General features: G+C 42.8%; 1 protein-coding gene across 1 annotated transcript in view; it reads left to right on the top strand.

Annotated features, from left to right (window-relative positions):
• Positions 1 to 12,079, top strand: part of LOC145359752 (A disintegrin and metalloproteinase with thrombospondin motifs 8-like) — a 34,785-nt gene extending 22,706 nt beyond the window's left edge. Inside the window, exons 5-8 of the mRNA XM_080214511.1 lie at positions 6 to 192; positions 2,303 to 2,475; positions 9,216 to 9,391; positions 10,491 to 12,079. Of these exons, the coding sequence (XP_080070637.1) occupies positions 6 to 192; positions 2,303 to 2,475; positions 9,216 to 9,391; positions 10,491 to 11,229 (1,275 nt within the window). The 3' untranslated portion in view covers positions 11,230 to 12,079. The remainder of the gene's footprint in view (positions 1 to 5; positions 193 to 2,302; positions 2,476 to 9,215; positions 9,392 to 10,490) is intronic.
• Positions 12,080 to 12,335: the final 256 nt, after the last annotated feature.

The following is a 12,335-nucleotide window of genomic DNA, read 5'->3' on the forward strand; positions in this document are numbered from 1 at the left end:
TGCAGGTTGTAGTCCAGGGAAGCTGGGGATCTTGGGGCCCCTGGGGAGAATGTTCCAGAACTTGTGGTGGAGGTGTGCAATTTTCGTTCAGAGAATGCAATGATCCAGTGCCTCAAAATGGTGGAAGATATTGTGAAGGACAGCGAACACGATACCATTCCTGCAATACACTAGATTGTCTGAATAGCAATGGTAAATGGATTATTTTAGTGATTTGGGAATAATTGTAGAATTGTTAATATGGAGTGATGACCTGTGGAATAAGTGGAATTACCTCAAGAAGATAATATATACTACACAGAAAGTAAATGGGTCACGTGTTCTTCCACATTCACAAGCCATAACCCATCAGTTCCATCTGATTGCCAGGTTTGTCTGAAATACGCTTACTGATCTGAAATTTCCAATCCCGGGTCAGGAACCAGACGTGAGAGCCACTTCTGGGTCCCGGCCCCACAAAGCACACTTTAGAAACCCCACCACAATCTCCAATGCTCCAGCCAATTAAAGATCAGAGAACAGACTGGCTTTCCAACAGTGACAGTGGGCAGGCACTGAGTTCCGATTGGAAGACCTCCAGCACTTGGAGGTTAGCAGCCTCATTGGCTGAGTTGGGAGTTGAGCATGCAGGCAATGAGCAGCAAGGGCGGGTGAGTTATGTATTTAAAAATGCCACTTCTCCCTAGGCATAATCCCAGAGAGGCAACTGCTCCAGTAGATGTCCAGTGGCCAATATGGGTCCGTTGTGAGAAGTCACTCAGACTTTCCCTCGATGATCCTGAATACCTGCCCTGAACTCATCAGGTTAGGCAGGAAGTGGTCCACCCCAACATGGGCTATCCATATTGCTGACTCAATTCTAGTCAGCGCAGGAACGGCACCTTAATGGGTTCAGTAATTTGCAATAATAGTCAGGCAGCCAATCTGTCCCCCAGCACCCTCACTGAAAATGACTCTAGGTTGGGTTCATGACAATGAACCACTAAACTGCATGCTGGCCTGCCTCTAATCCTGGCCTTGATGCCATTAAAAATCCTGGCCATGGTAACACACATTTACTATCTGACCCAAGGTCTTTGTTATGAATAAACACTTAACTTTAACACGTTAAAAATAAGGCACATATGTCATATAGATCAAATATGTGTGTTGAAATATTTTGGCTTACTGTGCTCATTCATTAATTGTGCAGGTTAGGAGGATTGGCTATGCTAAATTTCCCTTTTGTGTCCCAAGATGTCAAGTTTAGGGGATTAGTCAGCTAAATATGTGGGTTACAGGGATAGGGCTTGGTTAAGATGCTCTGTCAGAGAATTGGTGCAGACTTGATGGGCTGAATAGCCACCTCTTGCACTATAGAGATTCTTATGAGATGTTCAGATGTAAGACCCAGTAACAGAATCAGGCATTCAGGTCAGGTGTGGCAGGTGAAATGGAACTAATTCTCTAACTAAACCTCCAGTACTTCCTGCTGCCTATGGCTCCAATAACTGGTACCTGACCACTTTGACAAATTGGAGGATCTGCCCCTATCCCCATTCTGAAATGTATGCAACACAATCCATTGGGTTGAATGCTCTCTGCAAATCCAATGGGGAGGCGATGGCCTAGTGGTATTATCACTAGGTTATTAATCCAGACATTCAGCTAACATCCTGGGGACTAGGGTTCAAGTCCCGCCATGGCAGATGGTGGAATTTGAATTCAATAAAAAATATCTAGAATTAAGAATCTACTGATGATCATAAAGCCATTGTCAATTGTTGGAAAAACCCATCTGGTTTGCGAATGTCCTTTAGGGAAGGAAATCTGCCATCCTTGCCTGGTGTACATTTGACTCCAAAGCCACAACAATATGGTTGACTCTCAATTGCTCTCTAGAATGGCCTAGCAAGTCACTCAGTTTCAAGGGCAACTGGGATGGGCAATAAATATTAGCCATCCAGCGAATCCATGAACCACGAATGAATAAGAAGAAAGCAGTCGCAAAGATGGAGTTAAATGGATCAAGCGATGCTAATGCTGTCTTGTAATCCTACAACTAATTTGGGTACTGCTCTCTCTTTTAAAATGCTGTTTTCAAAGTTTGAAAGTAACATGTCCACGTCAACTGTGTTTCCTACAGAAATGTGAGCATATTATAGTTTTGTCTAGCGCGCAGATGTTACATTGTTCTGAAAAATGCCCACGGCTTTGGATCTGAGTCCTATCACAACAGAGTAAATATTTTAAAATAAGATAGGGCTCAATCCCAACGTGACACAAAGAAAATAGCTTTGAGACTCTGTTTATTTTGCAACAGGAAAAAGCTTCAGAGAGGAGCAGTGTGAAAAGTACAACAGCTGGAATTACAAAGACTTCACTGGCAACACGGTTAACTGGATACCTAAATACTCTGGCGTTTCCCCAAGAGATCGGTGCAAACTGTTTTGCCGTGCCAGAGGGATAAGTGAGTTTAAAGTATTTGAATCCAAAGTAAGTACCTCCTTAGAATAGACAGTAATTTACCGCTATAACTTAAAACAGAAAATGCTGGGAACACTCAGCAGGTCAAACAGCATCTGTTTCTCCAAAGATGCTGCCAGACGAGCTCAATGTTTCCCCCATTTTGTGTTTTTATTTCTGCCTTATTTTACTTTTGTTCTAGTTATTTACAGGTACGATTTCACCAGATTTGTCAGCGTAATAATTTAAAGTTTGAGTAACATTGTATTTTTGATATATTTCCTGGTATCTTACTAATATTGTCAGATTTCCACGTTACTTTATCCTGGAGGCAATGGCCTAGTGGTATTATCACTACACTATTAATCCAGGAACTCAGCTTATGATCTGGGGACCCTGGTTCAAATCCCATTATCCTGGGCACCCTAATTCAAATCCCACCACAGCAGTTAGTGGATTTTGAATTCAATAAAAAATACCTGGATTTAAGAATCTACTGATGACCATGAAACCATTGTCAGTTGTTGGAAAAACCCATCCGTCCTTTAGGGATGGAAATCTGCTGTCCTTACCTTACTTTTGAACAGTAAAGGAATTAAGGGCTCTGGTGAACAGGCAGGTAAGTGGAGCTGAATCCACGAAAAGATCAGCCACGATATTGAATGGCGGAGCAGGCTCGAGGGGCCAGATGGCCTACTCCTGTTCCTAGTTCTTATGTTCTTACCTGGTCTGGCCTACATGTGACTCCAGAGCCACAGCAATGCAGTTGGCTCTCAACTGCTCTCCAAGGGCAACTAGGGATAGTCAATAAATACTGGTCAGTCAGCAACACTCATGTCCCATGAATTATTAAAAATAATCCATGGCATCCTGTGTTTGGAGTTGTCCTGTTGATTGATTCATATTTTTAATTGCCAAGAGAAATGAATTGTTCATTGCAAGTGTGAGTCATCTCTATTGAAGGCTCTGATGTTACATTAATGGACTAGTGTTCTGGAAACCCAAGCAAGTGGTCAGCAGAATTCTCTGATCTTGCCTGCAGCTGGGGTTCTCCAGTCCTGCTGCAGTGAATGGAGTTTTGGTGGACAACAAATTCTCCATTCCCACTGGCAGCCATGGCAGGGCAAACAAGATTGAAGAGTTCTGACTGCGGTTGAGAATTAGTACTGGCACTAGGAGACAGGCTTGTGTATGAGTGGTTGGATGAAGCATAGAGCTCAGAAAAGTCTGACATCTTGTTGGGCTCTCACCATGATCCTGCTGAAACTCCAATTTGACCCAGGTGGGTTTGCAAGCACCTTTTTATTTAAATATTTAAAAGCCAATTAGCCGAGCACTTGAACCAGAATTCTGGCTTTAACAGCCAACAGCGCAGATCTCCAGAGCTGTGTGGAACATGCCAAGGACAAAAGCAAGCCAAGATGAGAAAACAGCAGGAAGTGCTTGTGCAATGAAACTGGCAGGCTGGGAACTGAAGAGCTGCAGCCATGGTTTGGTGAGAGGCTACTATCCTGAAAGAGTGCTCTTACTGTTCGACAGGTGGTTTCCAATTCCCTGGAAGCTAATTTGTCTGTCTTGGACTTAACTCAGCCTTCACTGTGGCAGGAGGGCAGCTTACGCTGCTCTACTTTGTACACCAAAGAAGAACAAGGGAAGCAGCAATACAAATAGCACTGGGAAGGGCAGCAGCAACACTGGTTGCCTTCTCCTCAGTTGCATTGCACTCCACAGGGCAGGGACAATGGGAACAGATGCAACTCAAATGAGATAAGGCTCAACACCCTGGCCAGAATTCTCCGACCTCAGCCAAAGCTCTATTCACTGCAACAGGACCGGAGAACCCCAGCTGCGCTGAGTGCCTAGTTCTCCATTCTCATTGGCAGTGGTGGATGGACATTTGACATTGGAGAACTCTGGCCCAAATCTAGAGGCAGACAATCAGCATTCTGAACATGCCTGAGTAGCATCATCATCCCAGGAGGCTTTCATGGGAAGTTGTGGCTGATATCTGCAGCCTCCAGGAAGAAGACACCTTCCCAGTGGAGCCATGAGTGCAGGTTGCCATTGGCCATCAAGGTGGTGCAACTAGAACGACCTCTCACCAGCTCCTATTTTCAACTTCTCCATGGAATTCTGCACCCTTCTGCAAAAAAAGAAAGAGTTGTGAGAATGGGAGTAAGTTTTAGGTTTATTTATTAGTGTCGCAAGTAGGCTTGTATTAACACTGCAATGAAGTTACTTTGAAAATCCCCCATTCGCCACACTGCAGCGAGAGTTCAGTGCACTGAGGGAGAATTTAACATGGCCAGTGCACCTAATCAGCATGTCTACCAGAGTATGTAGAGTGGAGGGGAAAGCAAAGTTTTGGAGGGTGACCATCAGATAAAGGTATGAGATGGCACAAAAATATAAATGATAATGGTACAGATGGATCCTGCCCTGCTGAAGCAATTTTCGTCAGGCCATCTTTTCATGTTTAATTATGAAAAAAATGGATACTTTACAAAATATTAATTATCGCAGCAGTTATGCTGAGGATCTGTCCAGTAAGCTACAAGAATCATTTAAGGTCATCATTTTAATAAGTTTTTTTAATGTATTATTTATCACATCATTTCTTTATAGTCCATAACAAATTTAAAAAGCATAAGCATGTACGTACAAGCAAAGGGCGATGTTCTAATCCTGGCACCTTCCACTGCTGGGATTTCAAGCATCCAGCTACGATTGGCAACTCCCATTCACAAGCATTTTTCTCCTTTGTGTCTAGTGAGACGAAATCAGAAACTGCTGGCTGTCCTCAATATAACTCAGCTTTACGCTGCATTTTTAAAGGAGAGTGAAACGTTTTATGTTTAATTATTTTTAGATGCTGCCCAGATTGTCAAGGATAATAGCTATGCTGTCAGCACCTCGGTGTTCTGTTTATTACAGTGGATGAATTATAACTATGAATCATTGTTTTGGCACCATCAAGCTTCAATGTGATCAATTTAAGACTTTTAACTATATTGTGGCATTTGCATTTAATTATTTTTGGAGACACTAATTTTGCATCATAAAAGTAAATAACATATTCTGCAAAGTTCCTGCTCTGTAATAAAGCACAAAAATTACATATGGGCCATCTGCAAACTATGTTGGGTCATTTAAAGTTAAAAGTTTATTTATTAGACACAAGCAAGGCTTGCATTAACAATGCAATGAAATTACTGTGAAATTTCCCTAGTCACCACGCTTTCGTGCCTGTTCGGGTCAATGCACCTAACCAGCACATTTTTCAGACTATAGCAGGAAACCGGAGCACCCGGAGGAAACCCACACAGATATGGGGAGAACGTGCAGACTCCACACAAAGTGACCCAAGCCGGGAATCGAACCCAAGTCCTGGGCGCTGTGAGACTGCAATGCTAATCACTGTGCCACATTGCCGCCTGATGCTTTGTAACAACTTAAAATGATAAATTCTGAAAATCTGGTGCTTTGATTGACTGGATTAATTTATTGTATCTCATGAAGTGATCAGAAAAAGCTTTAGTGCCTAAAATTTTCCAATATTAACATGCATAATTCTATGAAATTACTTTTTAAGTGGGATCTTCTGGTGAGATGTTCCAGCCCTGTCAAAGACAGTGGACTTTTGGTGGGCTCACCGCATCAAGATCATAGAATACCTACAGTGCAGAAGAGGCCATTCATCCCATTGAGCCTACACCGATCTCTGACAGAATATCTTACCCAGGCCCTCACCCCTGCCCTATTCCTATCACCCCATACAGTTATCATGGCTAATCAATTTGGACACTTAGGGGTAATTAACCATGGCCAACCCACCTAACTTGCCTATCTTTGGAGTTTGAGGGGAAAGCAAAACACTCAGAGAAAACCCACGCAGACACGGGGAGAAAATGCAAACTCCACACAGACAGTCGCCTGAGGCTGGATTCGGACGTGGGTCCCTGGTGCTGTGAGGCAGCAGTGCTAACCACTGTGCCACTACAACGACCTGATCCACTGCACCAGAAATTCCTGGCATTTGCCGTTTATTTTAATTGAGGCATTGGGTGCATGCACACAGTGTAGTTAGACAGATTTGGATATTGCAGGCGGAATGCCCTGGCCATTCCCACTGGCAGGATCTCCCGGTCCTGTTGACGGTGACGACGGAAGGTGTGAAAAATGGGAAGCCCCATTGACAGCAGTGGGGCCGAGCGATCCGGGGCTGACTCCGCCATCGCAAAATTCATCAGTTGCGGGGGGGGCGGGGGGCGTTAAAAATGATGTGCTATGAACCTGGTAATTGAGATGCTGTACTAGGAGGAGTCAGTCAATTCTTGTCAGAGGACATGCGTTTAAGATCAACATCGAAATAGCAAAGGGAAAGAATAGGGGAAATATTTTTGCACATGTTGGAAGCAGTGTTGAAAATGGCTTTTTAAATGGAAGTGAGGAAAATATTTTTAAATGAAAACATTAAAAGCAGCAGAAGGAGAGGCTGAGATATGGGACTAATTGGATTGTTGGCAAAGATACAAAAGACCAAGTGGCCTCCTTCTGGTCTGTAAAATGTTATGATACTGTGGAAAAAAATTCTATCGAATCACAACCCAATCCTGGCTACAGTAGTTAATTAGCAGTGTGAGCTTGATGGAGGCAGAATACAAAAACACAGGCTGCTAATGTAATTTCTAATTTAAGTCCTAATTTTTCTTTATCAAGGAAACAATTCAGATTTATAATCAAACAGGCACTTTTATTTCAATGCTGAATAATTTCTTGTTAGACTAGCCAATTAGATCAAGGCTCATTTTGTTGGCCCGTTTGATTAAATTCTTCCTATTAGAAGTGTGAAGCATGTGTGGTAAGATTATGCGGCACAGTGGCAAAGTGATTAGCACTGCTGCCTCACAGTCCAGGGACCCAGATTCGATTCCCAGATTGGGTTGCTGTTGTTTGTGTGGAGTCTGCACTTTCTCCTCGTGTCTGCATGGGTTTCCTCCGAGTGCTCTGGTTTCATCCCACATTCCAAAAGATGTGCTGGTTAGGCACGTTGGCCATGCTAAATTCTCCTTCAGTGTACCCAAACAGATGCCGGAGTGTGGCGACTAGGGGATTTTCACAGTAACTTCATTGCAGAACTAATGTAAGCCTACTTGTGAAGCTAATAAATAAACTTTAAGCTTGTTAATTCATCTCTTTCTAACGGCACCACAATGCACTTTGAGAGCTAATTTCATAACTAAAAGGGTCAAAAACCTCAGGCTGGAATTCTCCCAACCTGCCCAACACCGGAATTTTAGCGGACGGGTTGCAGAGAATGTGAAATGCCGTTGACGGTTGGCCAGGGATTTGTGGCTTTTAGATCAGCGTGGCTGGAGAACTCCGCCCTAAAAATCTGATGTAATATTTCCATCCTCTTGTGCTTCAGAAAATAACGTTATTTCAGACAGATTGGAATACACTGCAACTTTCCTTTCCAATGCCTACTCCAAACTCCGATGAGATGCCTGTCCTAAGCAACTAAATATGCTGCATATTATCATAAATTTTAATTGGAACGTATAAGATAACTTAATTCATGTGGGGTTTTGGATAAGTGTACATTGGTATAAGATAGCATCAACCTTTCCTTCCCCTTGTTCCATTATCCTGAGCCAGAATTTTATGCTCTCCTCCCAGTTGGCGGGTTTTAGATGAGAGCAGGGATGGCGGAAATGAAGAATTGAAGGGTCAGGATCCCCTTCAGGTTCCAGCCCAGTCCAACTATACAGCGAATTTACTCTCGGGAGTGCAAGGCCACAGACAGGAAGCCATTCTCCAATTATTGGCTGCTTAAGGGCTGTTTCCCACTCACTCTTAATTTTTAGGCTGGCTGGAGGATTGAACTTAAAATCATAGCATCCCTACAGTGCAGAAAGAGGCCATTTGGCCCATTAAGCCTGCACTGACAACAATCCCATCCAAGCCCTACCGCCATACCCCAGTATTTACCCTGCTAATCTCCCTCATACCAAGGGGCAATTGAACATAGCCAATCAACCTAACCTGCATATCTTTGGAGTATGGGAGGAAACCGGAGCACCCGGAGGAAACCCAAGCAGACATTGGGAGAATGTGCAAACTCCACACGCAGATTCTCCAAGACTGGAATCAAACGTGGGCCCTGGCACTGTGAGGCAGCAGTGCTAACCACTGTGCTACCATACTGTCCCCAACTTGTGTGGAGGAAGGTTGCAAATCAACAGAGTTACATCTTTGGTGGGAAGGGAGGGGGTAGAGGAAACGCTCCCATTAGAAGCCCCCCACCAGGAGCCAGGATCCCTTTTTAAACTCCTCCCCCCTTGGCCTCTTCCTTGATTGTCCCCTTGCCCCTACCCCCCAGGCCCTCCCTACCCTCCTCACCCTGCGTTTAGTGCCTGGATTTTGTCTCGGGTGTCCTCCTGCATTTCCTCTCTGTCCACAGCAGCGCTGTCACTGCAGGGACTGGTGGGCTTCCAGCCAATCTGAATTGGCTGGCAGCAGGTCAGGGGCTGAAGACCCACCTGCAGCCACTGAATGCTCATTCGAGTGCTACGCAGCTGCACTGCACTTGGTTTACCCCTTGCCAACTCTTTGGATGATGGGTCACGAGGCCCCCACCATGCGAAAAATTTAGACCCTGGTTTAAATCAACATTCCATCATACCAATCACATTTTCAAACATTGCCTAACAGAATATCTTTATGATGATGAAATGCAAACTAATTTAAATCAATTCTTGGTCTTGCAGGTGATTGATGGAACGTCATGTGGTCCTGACACAACATCGATTTGTGTTCAAGGTCAATGTGTAAAAGCGGGTTGCGACCATGTAATTGGATCCAGCAAGAAATTTGACAAGTGCGCAGTCTGTGGTGGGGATAGCTCAACATGCAGGAAAATAAGTGGCTCTCTGAACAAGTCCAAGTATGTCCATTTCTCTGGTAGCTTCCTCGCTGTTCAAAGTTAAAAGCTGCCAACAAATCCAGTAGTTACAGTGGGAGATGTGTGCTTAGTATTTTACAAGCATTTATATGATTTGGTTTTTACATCTGGAGCAAAAAATAATTAGCAGATTTAACAAATGATTCATGGGTTAGTATTGGTTAAACTATTGTCTGCAGTAGGCAGTAGTTAAAAAAAAACTCGCACATTGGATTCTGAATAAGATAGCTTGTTTGAATTGTTATTTAGATATCTGGCTTCCTCCCACAGTCCAAAGATGTGCAGGTTAGGTGGATTGGCCATGCTAAATAGCCCCTTAGTGTCAGGGGGATTTGCAAGGTAAATGCATGTGGTCATGAGGATAAAGCCTGGATAGGATTGTTGTCAGTGCAGGCTTGGTGACCGAAATGGCCTCCTTCTGCACTGCGAGATTTAATGATTCTAACTAATTTTTAACACCAATGGCATGATGTATAAAACACAGAATCCCATTGCCTTTTATTGCTTTTGCTAACTAATTATCACTCAATATTTGCAAAGTACCTCCACCTCCCCCTGCCACGCCACATTGATGCTTATTCAAACGTGGCATGCCTTACCATAATTGCCCATTGAGGCACAAACTAAAACAATATTTGTAAATAAATGTGGGTAACAAGTTGAAAAAGAAGAGCATTCAGAGGAAGAGAAGAGAAATGGGACCAGAGGAAACTGCTATAGCTAAGGAGCCAGCATGAATATAGATATGATGGGCTGAATAGTCCTCTGAATAGTATTAGTGATGTGCCCTTTATAGACAGAGATAGGGATTTTAGGCAAACTGGACCTCTATCAGCTACAGATACATTGAAAAACAACTTTCTTCACATCCAAATTTATTTAGCTGAGATTCCATTGAAGATTCAGAAACTGTTGCCAATAATTCAGCCATAATTTCAGGGCCCTGAGGTTGCATTCTTCATTCACGCTACGAAATTCCTCAATTGTGGCAGCACCTTGTATTACACCGTAACAAATAATCCATTTCTTATGATCAGACATTTGTTTTTATGGATTTAACTTATTTTTGTTGTCTTCCTAGGTATGGATATAATGACATTGTGACCATCCCTGCTGGAGCAACCAATATAGATATCAAACAGCGGAGCCACAGAGGGATTAAACATGATGGCAATTACCTGGCTGTGAAGTTACTGGATGATAAATACATTCTGAATGGAGACTATTCAGTGATAACAGTCGAACAAGATATTCCAGTTGGAGGGGCTATTCTCAAATACAGTGGCTCCTCTACCACCCTGGAAAGAATTCAAAGTTTCAAACAGCTACAGGAGCCACTGACCATTCAGCTGCTGTCTATTAGTATAGATGGCTTGCCTCCCAGGGTGAAGTACAGTTTTTTCATCCCCAAAGATGTGCTATTTAGCAAGCAGAAAGTCAAAGCAACCAAGAAGTCCCCTAATGCCATCAGGCAATCCATTGCCTCTCAGTATTCACTTGGAGAGTGGTCAGAATGTTCTCAGAGCTGTGGGTCAGGATGGCAAAGGAGAAACGTAGAGTGCAAGGACAATGATGGCAAAGTGTCCTTGGAATGTAACTGGGCATTGAAGCCAGAGGACATCAGACCCTGTGCTGATATGCCATGCCCACTTTGGCAGCTGGGCGCTTGGTCCGCCTGCTCAAGAACTTGTGGCAAGGGGGAAAGGAAGCGGACTGCTTTATGTGTCGAATACACTGGCAAAATTGCAGAAGAGGATAAATGCGATATTTCCAAACAACCCAAATCTGTGACTGAGGAGTGCTTCCTTCAGGAGTGCTAAACATGGCTACTTTACTCGCAAGAAGAAATACAATCCAACAGCCCCTACTAACCAGACTCAACCTTGCTTAGCTTCAAGGTTGCGTAGCCATAGGAAAATGGAGAAAATGCACTAACTGACCCAAACAGGTCAACAAAGTAGATCTGTTTGACGTAGTACGACAGCAAATACCACTGTATATCTTCTTTTTGTTGTTTTGCCAGATAGTTATCTACCTCAGATGATAGAGAACGTTGCCTTTCAGAAGTTAGGCTAATATACTGTAAAATTTTCTTATATGCTGCTGTTTCAGTCTTAACGCTCGACAAGTCAGCCATTGCGAAGACGACAAACCTGTAATCATAGTAACTGTAATTTAATGATTGAGGTACTGCCTTTGGTGTGTCTATAATAGTTTGTTACATATCAGCCCCATACAACATGTGTGTATATTTTATGGAAGATTTTAAAACTAATTCAGATGTAGCATTCCAACACTATATATAGAATACCTGAGGTATCGTATACCTTCAATGAAGGAGTGTAGTTATTTTTAAGCTTCCTTTTAAAGCTATTTATTTTTGTACAGGTTATATCTTAAAGACTTCAAATTGTTTTTTTTCTAGTTGCTGCTGTGTTACAAACAGGAGACCTTTTCTCCCCTTTATCTACAAAGATGCTTTACTTTGTACACCTGGTTATTAACTCTTATGTGGCAAATAAGGAAACTCTAGTCAAACTGAGAGTGCCTTAAAATAAAACAACAATTTTATAAAATCTTGATTTTTATGTATAAACTTTGCCACTTTAGTGAATTTGCCCTGTCAACAGCCCTGTTTAACCTCGCACAATAAATCATGAATTATAAGTTTTTACTATCCTCTGGTATTTTTTGCAACCATTTCCTCACTAATTCCTTCCTTTTCTCACTGTCTCATGTTTTATTCTACTTCTCCTTCTTCTAAAACAATTCTTTGTGTCACCTTCATTATTTTTGAAAGAGATAGCTCAGTATCTTTGGTTCTACCTGTGTGAATGTCTCTAATTTCTGCTACAAATAATACATTCCTGGAATATTGTGTCTAGTTTTGGTCTCCTTACTTGAGGAAGGATGTGGTGGCACTGGA

Source organism: Carcharhinus amblyrhynchos, chromosome 29 (assembly GCF_965287045.1).
Source record: "Carcharhinus amblyrhynchos chromosome 29, sCarAmb.v2.hapA, whole genome shotgun sequence".
Lineage (NCBI taxonomy): Eukaryota > Metazoa > Chordata > Chondrichthyes > Carcharhiniformes > Carcharhinidae > Carcharhinus > Carcharhinus amblyrhynchos.